Below are 25,735 nucleotides of genomic sequence, written 5' to 3' on the forward strand. Positions count from 1 at the left end.
GAAAACAAGGCATTGTTTCTACATGTATTGTAAGAACAAAACTAATTTGAAGATTTCTATGAAACAAACACACAATGCATCTAAATACCACTCTCTAAAACAAACGGCAAAGTTCGGAAAAAAATTTTACCATTTTGTGAGATTGAAGAAAAGATGAGTTCACATTCTATAGAACTACTGTAAACAATGTAAATGGTAAGCGGAATCAATATTGACAAACGGCCTTAGCTAACCAATAGGATCGGGGAATGGTGACTCTGGGTCCTGACAGGTCCTCCCATCAGCCAGCAGCTGCCAGCCAGCGGGACACCTGCAGGTGTAGCCCTGCGGCTGTGAGGGAGACAGCAGGCACAGGTGGCTGCAGGTGTTCCCATCTCCACTACTGCAGGGCTTGGGGGCTGGAACAGAGAGCATACGAGGATGAGTAAGCCTTGAGCACACGACGAAAAACTTGTCCTGTTAAAGTATATCATTAGGGTAAAAGTATAGTCAGAAATGTACTAAACATTTTTTGTATTTTTATCAGAAGACTCAATGCAGGATAGACTTCTAAGATCATTCCACGTTTCAGAGGTATACAAGATTACAATACATGTAACATATCAATGTTCTGCTACTCTCTTTTTGCAGGATAATCTAGAGTATTATTGACTGTGTTTTATGCAATTCCCACAATCTACATGTAATCTACCAGTAGTTCTAATGATGGTACAATGTACATCTTTGAATGGAACAAGCCAATGTGTGACAGGAGGGGTTAACAGTACCTTCTCTCTGGTTGAGTGGATGAACAATCTTGACCCCCGTGGGTTGCTGTGCCCTGACCAACATGTACACCCTGTCCCCTGTGTACTTGTGTGCCAGTTTGACTTTGTTGAACCTGTCGTCACTCCAGTAGACCAGGTCTTCAAACAGAGCCATGGAGAATGGCTGCCCGACGTCCAACCCCCTGATCAGGTATCTGTTCTCCCCATTTAAGTCTGTGGACTCGAGAACCTAGAAACACAATGGAGGCAGCTAAATATTTCTTCCATACATCTCAATGTATATTTTGTGATTTTTGCTACATGCACACAATTTGTGTATGTTTGAAATCGACCTAAAAGAACCTTGAAACTTCATCTGTGTCCGAGACAGTGGATTGCTCATGCCTTGATGAGGACAGGAGTTGATCAGTCAAACATTTGAGTAAGTCCAATATCTTGTGTGGAAATTGCAATTGAACTTTGATTCAGAACCTTGAAGTTCATAAAATGCACATTTTGTGTGTGTGAAAAAAATTACCTTAAGTTTGGAGTCCATCCAGAAGAGCCTGTTGGAGGGATGGTCTAGGGACAGGCCAACAGGCCACAGGAGCTTCTTCCTCACAATCATCTCTCGGCCTGATCCATCCATTCCGGACATCTCAATCTTGGGAATGGCACCACAGTCACTCCAGTACATGTTCCTATGGAATCAAAACTCAGTTGTCACCTTCAGTCACCACTTGAAGTCAGTTCTCATGTCAAACAACAAAGTAAACTAAACGTTAGCTCAAATTAAATGGGCACTAACACTTAACCAATACAGGCAATAACAAACCTATACATCTCACCTGTTCTTTGGATCCAGTACTATGGCCTTGAGCAGTCCTAAAGAGCTGACTACACTTGTTTGGCAGAGACCTTCTAGTGTGGATACTCCAATGTACTTATGAGCTGAGTCTGTCCAGTATAGATTCTCTCCCACCCAGTCCACAGCAAGGCTCTCCACCTCACCAAGAGCTATGAACAAATATGAAATAATGTCATCATTTCACTAATTTTAGACCAAGTTCATCTTCATCTAACTATGATTACCTTTTCTTTCATAGACAGTAGACAAAAAGAACACTGAGACATGCTAAACCTTGTGATTGGCTCCAAACTGACTGTTTTGAACAGGTGATTAGTCATTCAGCACCATGGACAGGACCTGAAATGATTTTTAAACAGGCAGCACACAAACACTATCTTCATATAAAAGGGGCTACTGGCAATGGCAGTCATTTTATGAGTTTCATACAGTATCAAGGTAGCACTTCACCTGTGAGAATAGTTTTGTTGCCCTTTCCGTCCAGTCTTGCTGACTTGATACTGCCGGACTCCACCCAGAAGAGAGACTGACTACCCAGGTGGTAGTCCAGAGATGTGGGTCTGCCCACCCCCGTCAGCAGGGGCATGTAGTCTGTCCTGTTGCCATGGTGAATGTGGACAACCTTTCTGATGCTGTTGGACTCAGCAACAAGTAGGTATGGCTCTTCTCCTGATTATGCGCAACATTGAGTGAAGTAAAAATAAAACTACTTGTAATGTCTTCGATATGACAAGCAACTTTTCAGTAAACAGTTCTGTTCGGTAAGCCTCAAGAGTCTTTAGGTACATAACTGTTACACATGTGAAACCTTGGTGCCACTAGGCACTACAAAGGTATGAAGGAACGAATGAACGAAAATAGTTCTGCGTACTGATTGCAATTCGGTTGCCTTGAGTCCTTCATTGCGTCCATAACTGGCGTGGTGGCAGCAGTGGGTGTTTTGACAACCCACAGTCCTACTATAACACCACAAATCAGTCCATAACTCAACTGGCAGGAACCAAATACTTACCCATAGCCCTACATGTGCTTCCGTCTGGCTCCAACTTATAGCCTTCTGCACAGGAACACTTAAAGGAGCTTTCTGTTGCATCACACAGTTGGCTACAGGCTCCAAAGTGTAACACACAGTGGTCCACAACTGGAAACATATAAAAACAAATATGGGTAATTGAAGAACTGTTCAGCTGACTTTAGCAACTGGGTCTCCTGCATACTCTGCTTGCCCAAATAACACTGCATATGTAACACTTTAATGGACACTCCATACAAGACAAAAGTATTATCAACTGAATATCTTTCTGGGAAACAAGTACAGATTTCCTCACCACATTGGGTTCCCTCGTCACTCCCATCTGTACAGTCATTCTCACTATTGCACAGTAAGGACCGGTCGATACAGGACCCATCCGAACAGGTAAATTGGGTGGCCTTACAGGAAGGTAGCACAGCGGGGTGAGAGGAGCCTGTGTGCAGAGTAATGCAACAATCGAAGTAAATATCATTACAGATATTGTGTAATTTCAAATGAAACATTTGTTTTATACTGCTAACTGCTTGCTAACCAAGAGGCCCTGAACGGGCTGCAGCACTGGCATGAGAACATATGACGATGATGAACTGCTTAGTGTTAATGACAAGAAAATCTTTTGTTCAACTCTTTCCTATCTACAATTTAGACTAAGGTGCTATGTGGTACAAGTCTAGACCAGTCTAAGTTACTGTAATTGTGTAAATGCAGAAATGTTTGCATGGTTTTGATTTAGCGGTAGGGAGAAATTGAAGTGGTCGTAATGGTTTTGAGCCCATATTTGAAACAATAGTAGACCTACAGTCACCCAATAGAACGGCTTTTTGCGGTGGTTTTAAGTTTGCGGTAAAGAGTTCACTGCAAAAAAAACATAAAACCACTGCGAACATTTCTGCATTTACGGTAAGTCCTGCAATACATGTGTGTTGCATTCTCTTCTGAACCTACCACAGTCTTGTTCATCAAAGCCGTCCCTGCAGTCCCTTTCTCCATCACATATCCAGGTGTGGCTGATGCAGAGGCCCTCGTCACACATCACCTGGCCGGTCTGACAGGTGTGCACACCTGGGAATAGGACTCATGTTTAATGGTGCTGCATTAAGTCAGTATGAGGTCATCATACAGGAGACAAAGTCAAGCAGATTATGTGTTGAATTATTTATGTACGAGTTAGTCATTCATTCTGCCTGGCCTGCTTTGTTTAAATTTTCCTTCAATTTGAAAATACAATATATGATGGATACCAAAAACTCCCTGATGATTAGGAAGAGAAAGATATCATAAGTAAATCCATCCCTATGAAGCATTTATCCCATTGATGTACACAGACATATTCAAGCAGATTTTTTGGTGAATTATTCATGTATGAGTTAGTCATCTATACAGCATGGTCAGCTTTGTTTCTATCTGCCTTCATCCTGAAATTACCTTATATAACGGATGTTGAAAACTTCTTGATGATTATGAAGTGAGATATGTTATCATCAGATACGTCCCTACGAAGTACCTATCCCATTGATGTACATGTACTAAGCATATTTACCACATTGCCGTTCATCCGTCCCATCCTGACAGTCCTTGTCCCCGTCACAGTGCCACAGGCTCTCGATACACTCCCCATCGCCACACCTGAACTGGTGGGACAGGCACTCACTGCCACCACTGGTGGAACCATCTAGTGTAGGATTCAAACACTAGCTCAGTAAATATAACAATGCCAAAGAGTGCATGCATACCTAGCAAGTCTACAAACCCCAGTGCTAATTTTGCACACAGCTCATAAATGTGTTAACAAATTGACATTTTCAGAAGTATAAGAAGTTTTTTTTCAAGAGCTTCATTTGAAATGTAATACATTTGGTTGGACTGGGATTCAAATCCCAGCCTTGGTAGGATTGCTTTAAACCTTAAGACCACTTTAGACCATCTAACTAGATGGGTATGCATAGTTTGCTACTTGTTTTTATTAGCGTTGTGTACACCTGGATCTGTACTGACCACATCCAGCCTCGTCGCTATCATCTGGACAGTCAAAGTCGCCGTCACACCTCCACCTGGAGGACACACAGCTCCCATCTGAACAGTGGAACTTGTCTTCACCACAGCCATCTGTGCCATCTGGGTCCATGTCCCTTTCTGCCAACAACAACAACACATGCAGCAAAATGTGTCAATAGATGAGGAAAACATCCTCCAGTACAAAAACGAAGAGTTATTACTAAGATTTTAAGCTGTTAATCAGGCTACAGAAGTAAACAGTTACAAAATTGGAAATAGCAAAATTTGTAGGATCAAAAGACATCATTCCCTCTGAACTTTCCAAAGGAAACTGCCATTGTTTAAATGACACAATGACTGTTCAGCAGGCTGGTTGCTACAAAAATATGAGATGAAGAACATTTATTGCAAACCTTTATTAGTAGCTAATATGAATTGGACTGTTAAGAAGGACACTACTTTCTAAACAAGCTAATCTAAGTTACACGTGGTTAATGGTATGTTATGTTGAACTCGATGGTCATTTATTGAGAGGCAAACCTTTATTTCAAGCTAAGACATGTTGGACTCTGACCTGAGAGTGTGCAATTGCTTTCATCCTCTCCTTCTTTGCAGTCAGTTGTACCATCACATACCCAACTTGTGGGGATGCACCCACTGCTACAGAGGGTTCTGGTAGGGCTACACGTTACCGCTGAAACATCCCAGAGAGGTGGTTTAGGCCTGGGCTAACCCTGGGTGCCAAGCACCGATCTTGTCTGGACAGATTTTAGAAATAAAACGAGCCACAGCCAGCATTGTAGGTGACATCAGGGAAGGCGAGCAAAGTCGTGGAGGCAGTTTTAGGGCTTGGGACAGCAAAGGAGATAGGCAGGTCAAATGCCTGTCACCCAGAGTTGCCTGATCTAGAGTAAAGCTGTAAGAATTTCCTACTTTTACTTTAACTCAAGGTTTCCATTGTCTGGAATATGGACCAAATCAGCAGCTGCTGAAGATTGAATTTCAACTATAGCAGAGTGCCATTTGGATGAAATAAACAATGAAGTAAGAAAGCAAATGTGTGGCAAAATAAAAACACCAACAGAAAGAAATAAAACATGAATAAATAACATAAGCAAAGTATATCATAGTAAAAATGAAATTAATCTTATTAAAGTAAAATAGTGCTCAAGTCACTTTCAACTCAAAATCTTAAGAACAAGGTATGGTTAGAACAAAAAGTAACATTCGAAAAGTAGAGAATTAAACTAATAATAACATCCTAAGTAACTCTTAACAATAATATATCCTGTAATCTAGTGCCCTAACTGGTAATTCTACAAAACCTCCAAAAGATGAAGGCTCCAGTATCCATTCTTGACCAACTCTACACTACCGGTAAGTGGCATGTTAAAATCCTTCCCAGTGTTGAAAGTTCCCTTGACATTTGACACGGGACATACATGGGACAGCTAGCAAGTAACTTTTGTGAAGTATGTTTTATTGGGATAGGCAACAATGTGGCTGTACATAAAAATATCAAAGCCAAACCCTGCCTTACACCCTTCACTATCATTCACTTACTACAGTTGTCTTCGTCACTGTTGTCCATGCAGTCTGTCTCCCCATCACACAGCCAGGCCATCCGAACACACTCCCCCGTCCCACACTGCCAATAGTCATCCCTGCACTCTGAATGGTCTGACAACAACAACAAAACAACTAATGTGTCATTGCAGGCTTCTGAAGAAAGTTTACAATCATGTAAAAATTCTATATCATTCAAGTATGAATATACTGATATATATTGACACATCTGTACAACCAGCATGACAAGATGATGTTGGTATTGATCAACCAACGTGAAAGCCCTTCCGCATAACAAACTATTTTTTCAGGCAACATTATACTTCATGGGATAGATCACAACACTCTAACAATTTGCCAACAATGCAATCCTTCATTCATTCAATCATTTATTCAAGTTTGAAAACTTAATACTTTCTGAGATTCTGACAAATAGCCCTTTCTATTTGATCAGCCTGAAAATGGTAGTACAGTAAAGGTTTTTTTTAAAGATTGTAACAATCATTTATTCAAGCTTGAAAACCTAATGCCCACAGACATTTGATCATGTAATCAATCCAATACATACAGCAGCCACGCTCGTCGGACCCATCAGGACAGTCTGTGCTGTTGTCACACCGTAGTGAGGAGGGGATGCAGTCTCCTGTGAGGCAGCGGAACTGGTCTGCACTACAGACAGTGGGGGTCGTGTCTGGAAAAAAAGTGTCTTTCAACAGGATTCCGACAAAAACTACCAGGGTATATCAACTTACCATGGGAAAGTTGGAACAGTGAATGTGACTAGATATCAAAAAATTACTGCATTATTGAAAATTGATTAAACGAATAATTTGATGGCAAACTGCCTTTGAATATACATGTATTTGAAGTTATCATTTGGAACAGTTGAAACAGGGGTGAACTAGCAAATTCACTGCACATATGGATGTGATATCAAAAGTACAATTATGTGTGACCTGATTATCATAGTTTTCATACTGTAAATCTTGTTCGCTGTGATTTTACACCAACACAACACGTTTGTTGTTACACCACAAATATGCCTTCCCAATGTACATGTATTTATTTCATTACAGAATTGTGTCAACCACGAATTTAATTCACTGCAAAAGCCTCCTTTTCCCTTCTACCACAAAGCAAAGTCCCGTTGAAAATAAGTGAATGGACAGTACCTTGGCAGCCCTCCTCATCAGACCCGTCCTGACAGTCCAGTTCCCTGTCACATCTCCAGCGCACCTTGATGCACTCCCCACTGCCACAGTGGAAGTGGAAAGGGTGGCACTGCCAGGTCTTGTCTAGGGTGTGAAAGAGATCAACTGAATTATAGTCAGGAAAGTCTAGTGGTTACAAGACAGATTTCCTTGGTGTTCAATCATCCAAAGGTACAGTCTGGAAAGAATTGAGGGGAGGGGGTACGATTGTCCAGTATAAAATGGTAGAAAATAACCTTACACACTTAGTACATACTCTTTGTGATCCATCATGTAATTGATGACGATGACTCTCTTTACCTTTCTTTTCAGACATTTTCTCACATATACAACCACTGGTCGGAATATTTTTTGTGTGCGCAAATGAATGCCTGTTGAGACACTGTAGCAGATTGAATCAGGTTTAGCTTTACTGTAGACAGAAGATATATTTTCACGACTGGCATTGTACCTTGACTTATTAAAATCCAATCTAAAATAGTTGAACCAGTGGGTAAAAGTAAGACCTACCACAGTCTGCCTCGTCGCTCCCATCCGGACAGTTCTCCTGAGTGTTACATCTCCAGGCCTGGGGAATACACGACCCGTCTCCACACTGGAACTGGTCCGACGAACAGTCCGCCAAACATCCTGCAATACAGGAACAGCCATATCAGCATGTTATCTACTTCCTGGATGAAGGAACCATTATGGAACAGTTTAACACAACTTTGGTTATATTCCATTTTCAGGGACCACAGTATTTTGGAGCCTAATGTATATTGTTACTTGTGATAATTTAAAAATGACTGAATAATGAATAGTTATTGATATTTTGACTGGAAGATACTTTTGACAATATTCTCTTAAAATTCACAAATCATACATTTTACTGGAATAAAGATACTAGATATGATACAACTCATTGGGACAAAAAAAGAAGATGAAATCATAAAAAACCATAGGCAGAGATAATTTGTCAGGAAATGAAAAAGGCCCACAGTTCCATATACAATCCATTCAATTTTGTTTGGTTTTCTGGTAGCGGCTAAAACATTATATAAATCTGATCCAACTCAATTCAACAAAAAAGACAGGGAAATCACAAAACCACACATTCAGAGAAATGGTTTAAATTTCCAGGACCGTCAAATTTGGTTTTGCTTCCTGGTAGCCTGACTAATATATGCACTCCTAGCAGCCCTGTCTCAGACTCTCAATGGCCCCTTGAGGTAGCAGAACACAGTTTCCGGCCTATGGGGATTTCTATAGTTAAGGGCCCCAAGGTGACTAGCTTCGACGCGGTAAAAATTATAGCGCGGTGCACTTGAGAAATACGAAAAACGAATATGTTTGAGTTCAGGGTACAACCTACAAATAACTAGAAAACCAAAAAATCCTGTCGGCGTATCGGCTCCTCACGCCCACTTTGAAACAGCGCTCTGCGAGAGGTCACTGAACTGCACAGACTGACCCCGTGAGGCGGTTGCACAAGATGGTGCATTTATACACAAAGCGGAAAAGGCCCAATATCCAAATCCTACAGTCTACAAGCCGACATATTTCTATACCACACAGCACAGTTTGCACATGGATGCCTCTCACATGCAGCTTTCTACCCAGTCTTCGAGAGTTTGGGCCGCACTATTTTCTGGGCCGCGTCATGGACCCCGGGGGTCGCGGATAAAAACTGTGTTCTGCGACCTCACATCCTGTTCTCCAGCCCCTATATCAAAGCAGCCACTGTTACCCCAGACAGGACTTGATTCACATTTCCCTGTACCACTCACAAGGAAATGAAAGCCTCACCTTAAACCAACAATGACATGCTAAAAACTTGACCTTGAGGACATCTGGGATAGACCAAGAGGATTGCATGGGGGGGGGTGAAACTTGTATTGGGCACAATTAATGCAGAAATGGGAAAAACTTTCAATTTTGAAGAGAACATTAGATGAAATGCACTTCGCTGATCAACCTACTTTTTAAATGCAAATAAAATAATTACACTTGTGACCATTTTTGTCATTCTCCGGTGTAGCGAATTCCATAGCATAGGAAGAAATACAAAAGAAGTACTTTTTGTCATTGCCAGCACCACAAACGTACCAAAACAAAAGCTTAATATTTTCATCTACTAACGTTACAAGTCTAGCGAATTACAGTAAGGAGACTGTAGTAGTCGACTTGCAGATGAAATGAATGATTTAACGCTATATCTACTCAAGGACATTATGTCCTTGATCTACTTTAAAGAAAATTAATGAACTTGTAGCGAAGGTGTTCCAAGGCAGGCATGGGCAATGTAAAGCACTGGGGATGAGGGAGAAAATTATAACTAGTTTTTTCAAAGGAAGTCCTTTCTGTCAAATTTGTCATGACCGTGACTATCATGCCACCGACCTTTATTTTCTGTCAATAGATTTTACACAATCATCTTCATCATTTATCATTACTAAGAGGGCGTGTTATCACAGTACAACATGCTGAATGCAACCCATTGGTCGTTGTTGGTCACCAGTTCAACAGGTGACTCATCTTCCTTTGTTATGTTAATTTAGAAGACAGTCAAAACAATGGATTTAGACCTCAAAGGCCGGTAAATTACAAAAGGAAAGAAAGGAAGATTACACGTTTCAAAACACATGTCACTCCGGCCCAACTTCCACCAGAGAAACAGAAATGCCCCCCCCCCCCCTCCATGTGGTGATTTACTACTGTTAGACAATTCCCAAAAACAGACGGAACACTGAGTTTCAATATGATTATCTTTAGTTAACGCCAACATTCTAGCCAATATATCCTTATCGTCGCGATATATTAGTAAGAGATAGCAAGTGTCACCTCACCCACCTTTAAAATACTGACTTCCAGTCAAAAATAATGAGAAAACGAGGAAAACAGGAGGCCCCATAGCAGGCAGCACAGACCACGTCCGTCCCTCACAACGTGCTGAGACCAAATGAGTCAAAATGGCTGCTTCCACTATTATTTATGTCGTCCGATCCTATGACGCAACGCTCGATCTTGCTAAAAAAGGACAGTTTCATTAAATATTTTCCTCAATTTTTTCACATTTTAAGTCAGGATCGATTTATATGGACGTACTTGGTTGACGTTTTGTGAGATTTTGTACTATTGCTGGGACAAAAGAATTTCCCGGTAAAATTCCGTTCCCCTTCCGACCACGTGGGCCGAGTGTGTTGTGCCAACCGTGAAACCTGATCCATGATTGGGACAGGGCGCGGCAGCACGTGTTGGGCTTATTGTACTGTGTCGGGCGCGCCAAAATCCCACGTGGACATGACGCCATCCTAAGGCGGAACCAAGCAGATATTGAAAGCGGAGATTTTTGCGTTTGGCCGTGACGCTACTCTCCAAGCAGAGGTTGGATGGGCAGATGTGACCGTCTTCTGACCCGTTTTCTGACAGACCGTCGGCCCGTCATGTTAGGTAACGTTAACGTTAAATGATAGCTAGGCTGACGTGTTCATCATGGAAGTACCGTTAGTTACTTCTAATATTTTCTTTACTATAAAAGAACTGATTAATGATGAGGGCAATAATGAATGAATGAATGAAGACCTTTATTGTACATTTCCACAACTAAGGTAATATAAGTACAGGTGACGACAATATGGCATGTTTACAAACTACATTTGCAAATGTCAAATGCGTGGTCAATTAATCATTACATGGGTGTACTAAGTCTCATGTAACCTGGCGACCAAGACGGGAAAACGTTGACGAGTAGAACCCACAAAGTCAAGGTGAAAAGCTTTCTTAATTGTCACTATCAGGTGCGCCCGGTTAGCTCAGTCGGTAGAGCATCAAACTTTTAAGCCGTAAGCCGTCACGAGTTGGCTCAGACATCTGAGGGTCAGGGGTTCAAGTCCCCTATCGGGCGATTTAACTTTTATGTTCCTTGTCTTCTGTGATTCGTGACTGGTAGACTTTCTCTCCAAGCAGTGGTAAAGCCCCCGTCACAAATAAGAAATTCAGCTCGGCCGACGTGTTGGCGAGCTTCAAATGTGCATTTTCGGCCGAAGTACGGCCGACGTCCTGTCGATTACGTGGGCTTCGGACAATTTTTAGAAATAAAAGTTGATCCAAATTTTGGCCTTTTACCAGGTTAGTCGATACTGACTTCGTCCATGTCCAAGAGAAGGTACCATCTCATGGGGGATTTTTAGTTTTTAGTGTTCGACGGACGTCGCCCGAGATTTTCATTGGAAAATACGGTCGACGCTCGGGCGATTTTGAAATTCGGCGAGCTTCGGGCGATCTACAAAGTCGGCCGACGCTCGCATGAATTGTGACGCCGGCTTAAGGCTTCTGCTTGTTTCGGACGGTTTGTCGGCCTTTCTCTATTGTCAGTTTTTCTTGGTATTAACATTACATGTACATGTATAACGTTTATTGGCCCAACCCAAACTACTAGTCAGCTAATGCCTGCTCACATTTTCAAACCGATTCACCGCCGCATATATTTGCATAATTGATGAGGAAGATACGACTTTCGCACTTTGGAAAACTTCTGTTGTTTGGGTAATCACCTCATACAATTTATGCAAATGAGGACCTTATTTGCACAATCAATGAGAAACATTTATGATACGTCGACGTAGAGATTAACATCATTTGGCGAAGGTATGAGGATGTGGAACTCTAGTTTATGTTTTGAAAAGTTTTATTTCAATAACAATTTAGAGCCATTGCTTACAGAATTATATTTTCAATTGAAGTTCGATTAAGACACGCTTTTTTGTTCTTTTTGCTTCTTGGCGAGGAAATTCATCTAGCTATATATGTTAAATACCGAATATAATCCAGCACCCCTCCTGGTCAGTTCTATGTAACCTCCGTTGCAGACTCCTTCCGGCTGTTTTCTTTTTCAAGTTAAAGTTTTATTATTACTTTTTTTTTTTCGTAATTCTTCCTGGCCAGCAATACGAAAAACAAATGTAACTTGAAAAAGAAAACAGCCGGAAGGAGTCTGCGTTTGAGAGTTTGATTATCACCCACCAAAGAGTTTGATTCCCATGGCACTTGATAAGACCAAAGAGGTTAAATACACATTGATACGTATTTAACCTCCTTGATAAGACAGCTTTCCATTGTAAATGTAATACGAGCTGGCATTGTAGAATCTTGCAGGTGTGTCCGGCATGCCATGCGCCAGCGGTCACCTGTACACACGGACCCTGATGTCGCACCACAACAACCACCTCCCCTGTGTCTGTCGTCCCTGTTTACATCACAGTTCTAGTTGACAATGTCCGCGTTTCGTAGAAATGACTCCGTTCACGTAAACTCCGTGAGTGTTCGTGGAGGGAGGATCTCCAAGCAGCAACAGTCAGTCTATAGCAAAGCAGCGGCGGCTGTGCTGGGCGTGCTGCTCGGTGCCGTGATGACTTACATTTCCCTCTACGTAGATCTGGCTGGCTTTCAGGTTACCACAGAAAGTCAGGCGTTTGCGCTCCCCAGGTATGTGCTGATTTTTAAAAGAGCTAAGTATGAATATGTTTGAAAGCACAGTTGTATGATAGAAATTGTAAGATTCTGACAAATAACCCCTTCTATTTGATCAGCCTAGAATATTGGCGTTGCGGCTAACTGAGTTTTCAAAGAAAGCCATATTCAGTCACTGTACATGTAGGACCGACATTCAATTGTACCCAAAACGACTCAAGATTCACAAGATTACCACTGCATTGATACAACAGTGAGTCAATCATGTCGCAGAGCAAATAACCTCGGGATTTTGTGTCCTGGTTACGCCAATAAGCATATACACACGTATAAATACTCCCTGCTATATTCTGCCCGGACTTCGGGAACTCAACAGACGATAAAAACTGACAGCTTACATGTAGGGTGTATACCGGCCCCAGTCATACTAAGCCTATGCCCTTTTCTGGGGAAGACACATATGTACATGTGTAGGGTGTGGTCCAGGAAGCAACTGGTGAATTTGTATGATCCTGTATTTTGAATATTCATATTTACCAGTGAAAACCAGTGGAACTTTTCAACAGATTACCATTTAGTCAATGCTGTTATAGACGAGCCAAGATTGGTACATTGTATCAGGACAGACTGACCATACTCTGTGCCATGTTGACATAGTCACTGTTGTGATAGACGAGCAAAGAGTGGTACATTGTACATCATGTATCAGGACAAACTGACCGTTCTTTGTGCCATGTTGACATAGGGCTCAAAGGCATTTATCTTTTGCTAGGTACGTACTTGAAAGGGTCATGAAAGAAAATTCATGCTTGAACTCCACTGGCCTGCATGCCTGTCTTTGTGTACTTTAAGACACAGACGACACGAGTGGCCAGTTAGTAGGTGAATACACATTCAGTTGTTTTCTTATTCTTTTTCGTCTACGGACCAAACCCCAGTAGGTTGAGGGCTCAGGCACGGTGGCAATGGTTTCAACTTGGTACAAGTGGCTGTTGGCTCCTCAATGGGCAGAGGCGCCATTTTTGTCACAACACACTTCGGTTCACTTCCAGCAGAGTGAATGCTTTGTTTTTCAAAGTAGGTCGATAATTAGTGATTAAGTTAAATCAAACGGAATTGAACAGACGTCGTTTTATTTCCAGGGGACAGTACGATGGTGCCACTACCTTGCCAGAGGAGTCTTCAGGCGCTAGGCTAGGCGAAGTTCTTGAAAGCAATTCGAGCCTGACGGCCACGCCTCCAGATCTGACACAGAGGGTCTGTAGTGCAGAAAGAATGCACTTTGCCTTCGTCAAAGTGCACAAAGCCGGCTCAACCACTCCATACATCGTCTTCCAGCGGTTCGGACGCAAACGCCATCTCCAATTCGTGTTGCCTAGCAACGAGAGAGTAGACGTAGGTGAGTTTGAAACCATGGCTCATGTTCGGCACGCAAGGTGAAAGCTACGTTAAGTAACTGGATGAAATTTGAAACGGTCAGATGCTTCAGACAGTCTGTCTTTTGTCAGGGCAAAGCTACGCTTGGTGGCTACGTTATTTAAATGGGGATTTTAGACGCATTTGTGCCTTCAAAGTTTAGATCAAGAGCAACGTTTTTCTTTCAGGCGTATGTGATGATAACCTTTATATCTTAGATAAACAAGCCATATCCGTAGTTTTAGGACCTAGATTTAGACTTCAGGTTTGGCAAGCATACGCATTTTGAACAACACTAAAATCGCATTTCATGACCGCTCAACCAAGACCCCTGACCCCCAGGTTGGCCGTACCTGATGAAGAAGGAAGACTACCTCCAGCCCATCCCCGGCCGACCCTTCGACCTGCTGGTGGACCACACGGTGTACAACAGGGAGATCTTCAGGAACCTGCTGCCCAACAGCACCGTGTATCTGACTATAGTCAGGGAGCCGTACAGGTAACGAAACGGACTCAATGACATTCTAATATCCAAGCAGATCTATCGGTGGCAATGCCAACAAAAGTGCTTTTGCCAGTTGGATACTGCCATTACCACCGATAGATCTGCTTGGAGATTAATGACACCCGACTTAATGCGTCTTTGTTTTGCCCGAGGGTGCGGTTTTTAATCAGGAGAAAGCTCCCTGGAGCCTGAGTGGCTTATTTCAGGTAGAGCTCGGAAGCAGGGTAACACTCAGGCTAAGCTCATTGTAAAAGTCGTCGCAAATGGAAGTCGAACATCGTCATGTGTTAAACTTGTTAATCTTATCAGGCTCAAGAGTTCCCTTTCGCGTTCATCACTTCACGTGAGATTACCTACCTTCTTCTTCTTGACAAAAGTCAGCAAAGGCTTCTCACGAACATTCATTCACTGTGTAACTCTAGCTATTCTTGCTCCAGTAGGTTTTGTGCCATAGTCGATACTCATTCTTCACATGCCGCGGTAACACGGTCGAAGGTCCAATCTTACCATCGGTTTTAAGAACTATTTTCGTTTAAGACCTAAGAATGGTTGTAATTTTTTCTAAAGCTATTATTGCATAGGAGGAAGCCTTCGGAAAATATATAGTACATAATGTTGGCCCATTGTTTGTGGTTTCAACTGCAATGCGTGTGGAAATGGTGACAAATAGAAGAGTAGTCCATGGCTCGGGCTCTGGGATTATGAGATCTATGCTCGAATGACTGAGAATTCGAAGAGAGGTACCTAGTGTTGTTGTTACCCTAAGCCGTATGCCGATGATATGCCGGATGAGGCACGCATATGCAAAGACTTTCTCAATTCATACCAGCACCAACGACGTTAGAATACAGCCCTGTTGATTTTCAGAACTGCCTTCAAAATGATTGTCACTTGTCGCACAAAATTGTACAAAATGAAGATAGAAGATTGAATGGCTTCAACAGTAACAAATAACTCACTCGACCTGACGATTATGCGATTAGGAGTGTGTGCAACACAAAATGACCTCGCTAAGCCTTTATGCCACCTACCTGTATGTTGTGCAGCAATCCTCAAGGATGTACTGAAATGTCGCACAAGACGCTCAGCCAACGGCCATGACACCAGAGTGCTACCATCATCTCTCGATCAAGTCGGGAAGCGAATGCCTACTACTATACAGGATACAAACCTGTTTTCTAAAATTAGATCTAATCACTCAGACTGACACCTACTCATCCGTACTTTCCCCTTAATGAATTACATTGTATCGAACACCTGTGACCATAGGTTCTCTTCCTCGGCGCACACAACGTAGAGTGTAAATGCTGTCCAGACTACGCCATGTTCTTGACGAGATGTATCATATTAAAGAATCGTTTATTTTCCAGCCACCTTAAATCAGTTGTAAACTGGTATTCCGTGGTGCGAAAGTACGGACTGAAGAAAAATGACCCGGTCGAAGCCCTACTGAAACATCCAGAAGAGCTGGACCGGAAGTGGCTTGTCCCGAGTGCGAACAAACAGCCGTTTTCCTGGACACGGAACTTCATGTCGTACGACTTGGGGCTGCCCATCGCTCTAGCCGATGACGAGACGGTACGACAAGCACGTATTTCATTTCTATGGATATTTGTGTGTGTGTGTGTGTGTGTGTGTGTGTGTGTGTGTGTGTGTGTGTGTGTGTGTGTGTGTGTGTGTGTGTGTGTGTGTGTGTGTTTCGATGGGTTGTGATGATATTTGCCATGTGGTGTTAGCCTCCTGTGCAGGCTTCCTATAACGGCGGCATATATATCGGGGGGGGGGGGGGTCTCTAATGCCGGCAAGGGAGTTGTGTAGCCGAGGGAGTTGTGTAGCCGAGGGGCGCGCCGTTATCTACGTAGAAGACAAAGAAGACAAAAGTCAATGTCGATTTGGGGCCCTGGTGGCTGTCCTTGGTACTGAAGAAGAACTTCCGGTGTTTGCATCCTTTGTCCTGGACCTACTTTAGTTTTGCGGCCATTGCAATGGTACTAAGTTATCGTCGAATAGAAGTACAAGTACTGAGATGATACATTGAAATACAATATTTGATCCAACACAGCACATTCAAAAGTATATCGCCGAGTTGGACCGGGATTTCCTGCTGGTCATGGTGCTGGAGTACTTCGACGAGTCGCTAGTCCTGCTGAAGCGCTACATGTGCTGGCAGCTGACCGACATTCTCTACAAAGTACAGAACAGTCGACAGTGAGTACAGGAACAGATATCATTCTAAGAATTAGCGATAAATGTTCAAGCTGGCAAATGGAATAAAATTTGAGAGGGATTTAATTTTAAGCGCTCATCTATCAAAGTGGGTGCGATACACACAGGACGCCATATGTCACTTGAAGTATCGATGTGTGTTGAATCGCGTTCGACGATTTAATGCTTCGGTCACATTTAAAATCCGGGGCCCGGCCGGACTGTTTGCGGAAACGAAAGATAAAAGATGCACATCAAGTAAATACACAATGTAAGGTTAGGAGTAATATTTACGTTTTGTGTCTTTTGTTGTCTTTTGTATCATAATTTTCGTTCCCACAAGCTACCCGGTCGGGCCCCGGATTGGAAATGGGACCGAATCATAAGCAAGGACGTTGTTCCATTTGAATCTCCGAAGTACCGTGCGAAGTACCGTGTCCCACATGTACAGTTTCCGTCTCCTACAGAAATCATTGGCAGAATCATTCGGATCATTCGAATCTGTCATTTCATAATGGATGTCTACAAATCATTTCAACTGATTTCAACACTTATGTACTCTTTCTTGTCCGGACTAGATACGGTTATAAGAAGGAAGACCTGTCTCCTAAAATGAAGAAGATTCACAGGAACTGGAGCAAGGCTGACTACCTGATCTACGAACACTTCAACAGGACCCTATGGGACAAAATCGCACACGAGGGGGAGGACTTCTTTAACGAGGTGAGGTGTCGATCACTCTTTTCTCTTTGGCTTCGATAGGTTCTTTCCTTCATACGCGACACAGTCCTTTCCAAATCGTATCATAGATAATTTGTCATGATAGATCTATCAATTATTGAAATGAGGTCGGAAGAAAAACAGAACAGCAGCTGATTTTACTCTGATGGCCTCTGAGGTTATCATCTTCCTGTAGCCGTAACACAGTGTGGTCAGATAGAAACACTCATTTCATTTCGACCATTAGAACGAGTGTTAAGATATACTCGCCCTGGCTGACGTCACTAAAAGTTGTCTTCTGTTCCAGATGACGCGGTTCAAGCAAGTCAACCAGATGGTTACTCGATTCTGTGACGTAACGGTCGTCAAAGATAAGACCGCAGACAAACGCTTTGGTGCTACCCCGTGGCATAAAGCGTTCGTCATTGACCGCAGGTTCTGTGGGTTGCTAAACACCAGGCACCTCCCAGCCTTGAAGAAGATGCACGTAACCGAACTCCGAAAGAACGGGGTAAACATGCCATGGCCGACATGGCTAGGTCCGCCTCCGCCGCCAGACCCGCCTCAGAAAAAAACTGCAGACAAGAAGCCACCCAAACCAGCCCCGGCCAAACAACCAGTCCCGGTCAAAAAAACAGTCCCGGTTAAAAAATCAGTCCCAGCCAAACAACCAGCCCCGGCCAAACAACCAGTCCCGGTCAAAAAAACAGTCCCGGTTAAAAAATCAGTCCCAGCCAAACAACCAGCCCCGGCCAAACAACCAGCCCCGGCCAAAAAATCAGTCCCGGCCAAAAAATCAGTCCCGGTTAAAAAATCAGTCCCGGTTAAAAAATCAGTCCCAGCAAAACAACCAGTCCCGGCCAAAAAAACAGTCCCGGCCAAACGCCTAAAATCATCGAGAAACAGTCGCCACTGATAAAGGATGTGAAGTATGCGTCACTACTGTGAAGTTTGATAATATGTTCATGTATATATGTTTTGTCAATTTAAGTTACTGTCCACATATCAATATGAAATGCATATCTTTTCCCCCAAGGAAAGTTAAGATGCATCTTTCAAAAAGAATTCGAATTTGCCTGAGTGCTTCAGTAGTTCAAACTGTTGACACGCTTGTTGCATTACGTTTTCACGCACGTCTGTTTGCACAACTTCGTGTAATGTTGTCTATACTTATTCATTCTTTTAAAAATATATTTCACGGGGTATATGTCTAAAAGTATGGTGCAATACTTCGCATTGTTAATATGAAAACCCAATCTGAAAAATTGTGACGCTTCTTCTTCCAATGCTTAAAAAAAAGAAGAGAAGTCTATATTGTATTCCGTAACAGTTCGTATATAAGAATAGTCCATTGTTCCACTTGTCACAATTTTTATCTTGTTATATATGCTTTTTCTGAATACTGTTACATGTTGCAGTTAGCCCTTGGGCAAACAAAACTGAATTAAATTCAAGTATGCCTTTTGTAACAACTGATATAATCGGATGAACGCAAAATGTCGTACTGTGAATATAGTACTGTATGTGATATCCTTGCTCCAAGTAAAGGAATAATAAAACATACCATGTACGTCATTGTTATAATTCAATTGTTCATAGTATAATGCTAAACTTTCTTACACTAATAAGGTATTCGCTGATCCGCGAATACCATAGTGTTTGAAGAAAGTTAAGCATTGTACTATGATTACAGCCAACACAGATGAGCTTCCATGATACTTATATCTTGTTCGTGAGTCCAACTTATCTACTTGTAATGAACATCACTTTTCTGGTGAAAAGGAATGAAAATGGAATGAAACTCCATTCAGACTAAGTAGTCAAGGGGATATACCACGAGAACAAACAAAAATATAATACGTAATAACGCCTCCCTTTAAATGTATCAAGAATCTGATGGAATTTACCAATCAGAACAGTGAATTAGGAACAACAAATGAGAAAGCTAACGACGAAAACCTCTAGTCTAGATCTGAAGAGGTTGATGAAGTAATTGCTGCATTTGCTAAATAGCATATCACAAACGTGAGTGAATTAGTTGCTAATTCACATAGAAATATTCCGCAGCTGACATCTCCAAACTCAATCGGAGGAGAAAGCAAATGTCACGCAAGGCATCTCACAACTAGATGTGTTTATCCAAAGTGCTTGTATCAAATGAACATTAAGACTTGGCACCACTTGCATAAAAAATACATGTATCATTTGACACTTTTGTTACATTTCCATCGACTTTTTTTTCTGTGGAACTACAATCATCAGTTGCCAATAAATCTTGGACCTAACATGACGTGTCGAGTGCATTTCTCTTCTTCTCGAGAAACTGATGAGATTATCCAGTCTATACTATATAACCAATCGGAACAGAGAATTTGGAACAAGAAATAATCGATAAATCTAATAGTCTACACCTGAAGAGGTAGATAAAGTAATTGCTGTATCAACTAGGTTTTCCACCTATATTCCATGAGCGAATTAACTGCTAATTTACATACAAATGTACCACAGCTGACATACATATTTCTCTAGAAGATTCATGCTGAAACACAGGGCAGGGTGCTCCCTTCTTTCTCAAGTTTGACGAAAGCATTTTTCTTGTCAATTACATTTCCAAATATTCCTGTCGCTGATGATGACATCTTTGCCCGACACCACCGCCAGTCCTGGAACCACCACAGTGACGGCACCGAGCAGTAAGAAGCCATGTGTACGTCAGGGATTCAATGTTCTCATCTGCACGGTACTTGTCGCCATGACTTACCTGTCTATTCATTCGGACGTCATCAGCGTAACGCCAAACATCGCCCAGGATGTCGCCCTTCCCGCTGCTTCTGACGACACTGGTCGGTAAGTTGATAGGATAGAGGGGAGGGGATGAAGTTTACACATAAGAAGACAATCACGTCAATCTTCAATCAATAAAGACTGCAAACTGTTTGTAAACGTTCTTGGATTACCTATCTTGGATACATTGTCATATAGGTAACGTAAAAAAATGCAAAGCCCGTTTGTGCATATTGCTTTATGTTTGGAGCTCTACAATGCTTGTCTCGATCCAGGAGTTATAAAAAAACTTGACCTCCTTGGTTCGATGGAAAAGTCATGTATCAGTATGTTGTGAATTGTAAAGGAAGATTGTCTGTTTAAGCTGCAGGCATCGTCATAAATAACGTTCCCATCAATAGGTCAAGATAGACTGAGCGACGTACAAATTCTATTTTGTGTTGGTGCACATATACATAACGATGTTGTGTTAACGTTGCAATACTTCAAAACCCGCTAGGTCCGAGATCGACGACGTTGCAATACTTCCGAAATCCGTTATGTCCGAGGTCGACGACGTTGCAATACTGCCCAAACCTGCCAGATCGAAGATCAACGACGTTGCAGTACTTCCGACATCTGTTATGTCCGAGATCGGCGGCTTTAAAAGGAAACCAGGAGGTCCCTGTCAGGAGAAGACGAGGCTAGCCTACATCAAAGTGCACAAAGCCGGCTCTACAACAGTCCTTTACATCTTCCAGCGATTCGGCTATCGTCGGCATCTTCACTTTGTGTTGCCAAGCCGACGGGACGTAAATATCGGTACGTTGATTAATGTGTCACTAAGTGATGAACACGGGTATTTCCCAGTTTGTAGTACGCTGTATATCAGTATTTTGGTCTGGTGAAGCAACTGCAATCACAACCTGCCAGTTCAATTGATATCGAAAAAAAAGCATTTTCTATACCACTCAAGTTACCAAGACCCATGCCCCCCCCCCCACCACCCCCCCCCACCCCCCACCCCCCCCCCCCCCAGGTTGGCCGTACCTGATGAAGAAGGAAGACTACCTCCAGCCCATCCCCGGCCGGCCCTTCGACATGCTGGTGGACCACACGGTGTACAACAGGGAGATCTTCAGGAACCTACTGCCCAACAGCACCGTGTACCTGACTATAGTCAGGGAGCCTTACAGGTGCGAAAACAGAATTAGGCAATGACATGTGAGCTGACATACTTGCGCTGTTCCCTTGGCCTCCCAATATCTGATCGGATTTTAGCATGGTACTCATGGTTTGGGTTGATTTTATTAATTTCATATTGTAAAATCAAATTCGGTGAATATTATTCAATGCTCAAACGTTTTTCCCTATATGTTAGCCATTTGCAGTCCGTCATCAACTTCTTTAGGTTGACGGGAAGGTACGGCATGCCGAAAGACGACCCGGGCAAGTTCTTCCTGCGTAGCCCGGCAGAGTTGGAGCGTACCTACTTCCAGTCCGACGAGAACAAACGCACGCCCTTCTCCAAGACCAGGAACTTCATGGCCTACGATCTCGGCATCCCGGTCGCATTGTCGGAAGACGAAGATGTACGTTTGAAGTAATCTACAAGCAGATGTTGGGGTGGTAGTTAGTAACATTCCTGACTGCCTGGCTTCTCTGGGATGCTGAGGAGGATGGGCAGCCTGAGAACGTCACGATATTCCACTCTGCTCAATCTCTTTCTATTCGGTGGCCATCGTGGATATACATGTACATTTATTTCTACACCAACATATCGGTGGCTTTATGGGATAGAGTGTGACGTCTCATAAAAATCTTTATAAAACTTGTATAATATTATCGTGTAGTCTCTTTGTAGATGTCTCTTCAAAGCGAGTTTGTAAAGAGCGAAACAGAGAAATAACATGTGCATGAGCATTTTGTTTTATTGCATTACTAAGTTATGTCGTTTTCTGACAGTACGTCCGTGACTACATTGCCGAGTTGGACCGGGATTTCCTGCTGGTCATGGTGCTGGAGTACTTCGACGAGTCGCTAGTCCTGCTGAAGCGCTACATGTGCTGGCAGCTGACCGACATTCTCTACGAAGTACAGAACAGTCTAGAGTGAGTACAGAAGCAGATACAGGTTTTATAATCATTTGTAGCGAAACAAGATACAAGAAAGTGAAAAAATATGAAACTTGAGTTCAACATCCGCCCGCATTTTCCAACTATGATCTTCTAAGTAAATATACAAATTATAGCATGATTTGCGTAATTTAGGTCTAATGATCCTAACCTATATGCCATTAATATATAAATCCCAATCTCTCTGACGACAACTGTGTATGCTGTTAGCATTTTTAACAGACGTGTAAAACCTATCCTTACGAGACGTCAACCTAAAGGCAATTTTTGTTGTAGTTTACGGCAATGACAAGAAAGTTGATAGTTCGACACAGAAAGATGCATTGTCCTCAAAATTTTCTTATAGGTTTGTAGTCATTCCTTATAGACCATAACAAACAACTTCCAAATGATAAGCTGGAGCTATGTAGTGCTTTTTTATGCAGTAAATACATTAGACTCTTCAACTGAAAAGTTTTGTTAACTAATCCAGCTGTTATTTTTCGTTCTTTGTTATATTCTTCACGCTAAGCCGGATGTTTTTGTTTCTGAGATTTATGTTTGAAGTATTGATTCAAATAACTTTGGTATGTATGTCCAGCTACACGAACAAGGGAACGGACCGTCTGTCGCAGAAACTTCGAGACGCTCACAAGAACTGGAGTAAAGCCGACTACATGCTCTATCAACACTTCAACAGAACCTTGTGGGAGAAGGTTGCAAATGAAGGATCTGACTTTTACTCAGAAGTTCGTATCTTTTCATGTCGCTAGTTATTCATCCAAGATGAAATGAATAATGATAAGAATCGGATCCAAGATAAAAGGAATAATGATAAGACTATGTTGTGTTTTTTATTAGAATGTTACTGGCGTCATGCAGCAACTGTAACGTCGTTCATTCCTTCTAATCTCAAAGCAGATGAAACGGTCAGGGGTTACTTCATGCAGTATTTTGTTGGTCTTTACGGGATATGCGGAAATGTAGCCCAAAGAAGGCGTGTACCTTTAAAGATAGGCGTAGAAACACACAAGGGGCAGTTAAAGACTTCCAAAATAACCCCAAACCGATTCACCTGTTTTTAGATCACCTTCCTTCTTCTTTCAGGTGAAGCAGTTCAAGTATCTGAACCGCGTGACGTCACAGTTCTGCATACGTCACGGGAAGGCGGACGCCTCTAGACAGAAAGTGTTGAAAGCCACTGCCTGGAACAAGAGATTTGTCGTCGACAGCAACTTTTGCCGTCTCCTGAACATGAAAGCTCCTGAATATCGAAGAGCTCTGAAGGAGAGATACTGCCAGGACGTGAAGACTACAATACCTGCAAGTCGGCATATGGAACTTTGTACACGATTCAAAGGGCAGAGAGAGCAACTATCAGTGTAACAACTAGATTTGTTCACAACGTGATTGTATCTAAGGAACATTAAGATCTATCATCTTTTCTATGAAACATATATCGTTATATGCATCAAGTAAGGGGGTGGCGAACGATGATGCCTTTGAAAATAAATTTCTATCGACTTCTTTTTTTTCTGTGGAGCTAGAATCATCTTACAAACAAATCTTGTATCAAATACAACTCAAATAGTCTCGAGTGCATTTCTCTTCTTCTCCGTATGATGTCCTTCCATGCTTGTCGTTGCAATGGTGAACCCATTCGAACTATGGCACATCTAGTGTCCATGATGCTCTAATCTTACTCTCCAAGCAGAGGTTGGTGGGGAAGATTGTGACCGTTTTATCATATGCCCCGTTTTTGTCCGCTGTCCCCACCAACCCGTGATGTCAGCAATAACCCGAGGAGAGAGAAATTCGAAGGGAATTCTGGTGTGAGATTATGCATATGCTGTGAAGACAGATTTTCAATGGAATAAACAGGTGAGAGTTGCAAGTCGGTGCACCGTGGAAATTTTATTCTAAAAGTAGTGTTTTTCAACATATCGTTTCTCCGCAGTTTTCATTACAGATGGTACAGCATATCGTTCCTGATACATATGCTTCATTTTTTTATAAAGCAAAGTCTATTTTAGTGTGCGTTTTTAGACAAAATGCGTTCGCAATATATCACCGTTTTGCAGATCTACAAATGACACCAGTCGGGTTTACCTGATACTGCACGTGCACGCGTGATAGAAGATCTAAGTTATGCTATATCATGCTAAACTCGGGGTAAACTATAACGTTAAAACCTATTCTGTTTGATATTTCGTATTCTAGACTAGACCCCATGACAAATGGGGCTATTATTTTGCATTGTATGTGGGACACGTGAGATGCGCATGGCTTACCGACATTTCCCTAATGATAACTACGTTACATAGCAAGTTACCTGATACATGTAAACTGCAAGTACTCCAAAATACAAGTGAAAATGCTAGAAAAACCATCGATATAGAAACGAGCAATTCTGATGAGCAGCTTTGATGTTTTCAAATCGACTGCAATCTCCGTGCAGGTGAATGGACATGTTCCGACTTCCTTGTTCAAATTTCCCGCGCCGTGTAGTCAGCTGATGGTGCATAAATTACCGCCCGGGCCGGTCCCTACTTCCTGTGCGCGTTTGGCCTGTGAGCAGAGCTGAGGCTGGCTGAGGTTTGCGGTTTCGGAGGCGGTGTAGTTCTAGCCGGGGTTTTTCTGTGCTTGGACGACGGAGAAAACGCCGCGACTCATCCGTAACGGCAGGGATTTACGGCAGCATGGCGGGGTGGAGAGGTAGACCGGGCTTTCGGACGGTCCTTAACTTTTTAGCGTGTGTTCTCGGCGTTGTTTCGCCGTGTCTGGGCGCCGTGGGCCGCCACACGATGGGCGAGTGTGTGGACAGGCAGGGTCGGGCTCAGCGCTGCATGCCTGAGTTCGAGAATGCAGCCTTCAACAAACTGGTGGTGGCCACCAACACTTGCGGGGACCCTCCGATAGAGTACTGCCTGCAGACCGGCGTGACGGGAGTCACCAAGTCCTGCCACATGTGCGACTCCAGCAACCCGCGGCTCACCCATCCTCCCAGATACCTCACCGACTTCAACAACGACGACAACACGACCTGGTGGCAGTCGGAAACCATGCTGCAAGGCGTCCAGTACCCCAACGAGGTCAACATCACGCTCTCCCTAGGTAAGACACAAAAAGACACATTGCACAC

The 25,735-nt window shown here is 42.7% G+C and overlaps 5 protein-coding genes and 1 non-coding gene across 17 annotated transcripts in view; 4 read left to right on the forward strand and 2 right to left on the reverse strand.

Moving 5' to 3' along the window:
• Positions 1-10,524, reverse strand: part of LOC136442168 (low-density lipoprotein receptor-related protein 4-like) — a 33,382-nt gene extending 22,858 nt beyond the window's left edge. For 3 of the 4 annotated variants that reach the window (XM_066438854.1, XM_066438853.1, XM_066438852.1), the window contains exons 1-16: positions 10,252-10,524; positions 7,930-8,049; positions 7,381-7,503; positions 6,777-6,899; positions 6,206-6,322; positions 5,217-5,336; positions 4,643-4,780; positions 4,188-4,319; positions 3,593-3,709; positions 2,943-3,080; positions 2,627-2,755; positions 2,065-2,283; positions 1,595-1,763; positions 1,285-1,447; positions 768-996; positions 234-398 (exon numbers count right to left, since the gene is read on the reverse strand). In XM_066438854.1, coding sequence (XP_066294951.1) covers positions 234-398; positions 768-996; positions 1,285-1,447; positions 1,595-1,763; positions 2,065-2,283; positions 2,627-2,755; positions 2,943-3,080; positions 3,593-3,709; positions 4,188-4,319; positions 4,643-4,780; positions 5,217-5,336; positions 6,206-6,322; positions 6,777-6,899; positions 7,381-7,503; positions 7,930-8,049; positions 10,252-10,312 — 2,263 coding nt within the window. In that variant the 5' untranslated portion in view covers positions 10,313-10,524. The remainder of the gene's footprint in view (positions 1-233; positions 399-767; positions 997-1,284; positions 1,448-1,594; positions 1,764-2,064; positions 2,284-2,626; positions 2,756-2,942; positions 3,081-3,592; positions 3,710-4,187; positions 4,320-4,642; positions 4,781-5,216; positions 5,337-6,205; positions 6,323-6,776; positions 6,900-7,380; positions 7,504-7,929; positions 8,050-10,251) is intronic. The other variant, XM_066438855.1, reaches the window with a different exon arrangement.
• A 678-nt stretch (positions 10,525-11,202) lies between these two features.
• Trnak-uuu (transfer RNA lysine (anticodon UUU)) lies at positions 11,203-11,305 on the forward strand. Its single transcript has 2 exons — positions 11,203-11,239; positions 11,270-11,305. It is a non-coding gene; the product is annotated as a tRNA-Lys (tRNA).
• A 445-nt stretch (positions 11,306-11,750) lies between these two features.
• LOC136441444 (galactosylceramide sulfotransferase-like) lies at positions 11,751-19,242 on the forward strand. The gene is made up of 7 exons (XM_066437719.1): positions 11,751-12,885; positions 14,013-14,269; positions 14,629-14,785; positions 16,162-16,369; positions 16,854-16,999; positions 17,575-17,719; positions 18,024-19,242. The coding sequence occupies exons 1-7, from the start codon at positions 12,674-12,676 to the stop codon at positions 18,630-18,632; spliced, it is 1,734 nt and encodes a 577-aa protein (XP_066293816.1). The 5' UTR covers positions 11,751-12,673; the 3' UTR covers positions 18,633-19,242.
• A 986-nt stretch (positions 19,243-20,228) lies between these two features.
• Positions 20,229-24,487, forward strand: LOC136441446 (galactose-3-O-sulfotransferase 2-like). The gene is made up of 7 exons (XM_066437721.1): positions 20,229-20,563; positions 21,000-21,301; positions 21,519-21,675; positions 21,861-22,071; positions 22,445-22,590; positions 23,195-23,342; positions 23,701-24,487. Exons 1-7 carry the CDS (start codon positions 20,346-20,348, stop codon positions 23,977-23,979), a joined length of 1,461 nt encoding a protein of 486 aa, XP_066293818.1. The 5' UTR covers positions 20,229-20,345; the 3' UTR covers positions 23,980-24,487.
• LOC136441447 (uncharacterized) overlaps positions 22,393-25,735 on the reverse strand; it is a 49,395-nt gene continuing 46,052 nt past the window's right edge. For 4 of the 5 annotated variants that reach the window (XR_010756894.1, XM_066437723.1, XM_066437722.1 and 1 more), the window contains one exon: positions 25,497-25,703. Coding sequence is in view for 1 of the 5 variants with exons in the window: in XM_066437725.1 (XP_066293822.1) it covers positions 22,520-22,566 (47 nt within the window). In the remaining 4 variants the exon portion in view is untranslated. Of the gene's footprint in view, positions 22,567-25,496; positions 25,704-25,735 lie in introns of those variants that run through there. The other variant, XM_066437725.1, reaches the window with a different exon arrangement.
• The window catches only part of LOC136441442 (laminin subunit gamma-1-like), a 63,602-nt gene continuing 62,441 nt past the window's right edge, over positions 24,575-25,735 (forward strand). For all 5 annotated transcript variants that reach the window (XM_066437715.1, XM_066437713.1, XM_066437716.1 and 2 more), the window contains exon 1: positions 24,575-25,707. In XM_066437715.1, coding sequence (XP_066293812.1) covers positions 25,293-25,707 — 415 coding nt within the window. In that variant the 5' untranslated portion in view covers positions 24,575-25,292. The remainder of the gene's footprint in view (positions 25,708-25,735) is intronic.

This window comes from Branchiostoma lanceolatum, chromosome 9 (assembly GCF_035083965.1).
Source record: "Branchiostoma lanceolatum isolate klBraLanc5 chromosome 9, klBraLanc5.hap2, whole genome shotgun sequence".
Taxonomy (NCBI): domain Eukaryota; kingdom Metazoa; phylum Chordata; class Leptocardii; order Amphioxiformes; family Branchiostomatidae; genus Branchiostoma; species Branchiostoma lanceolatum.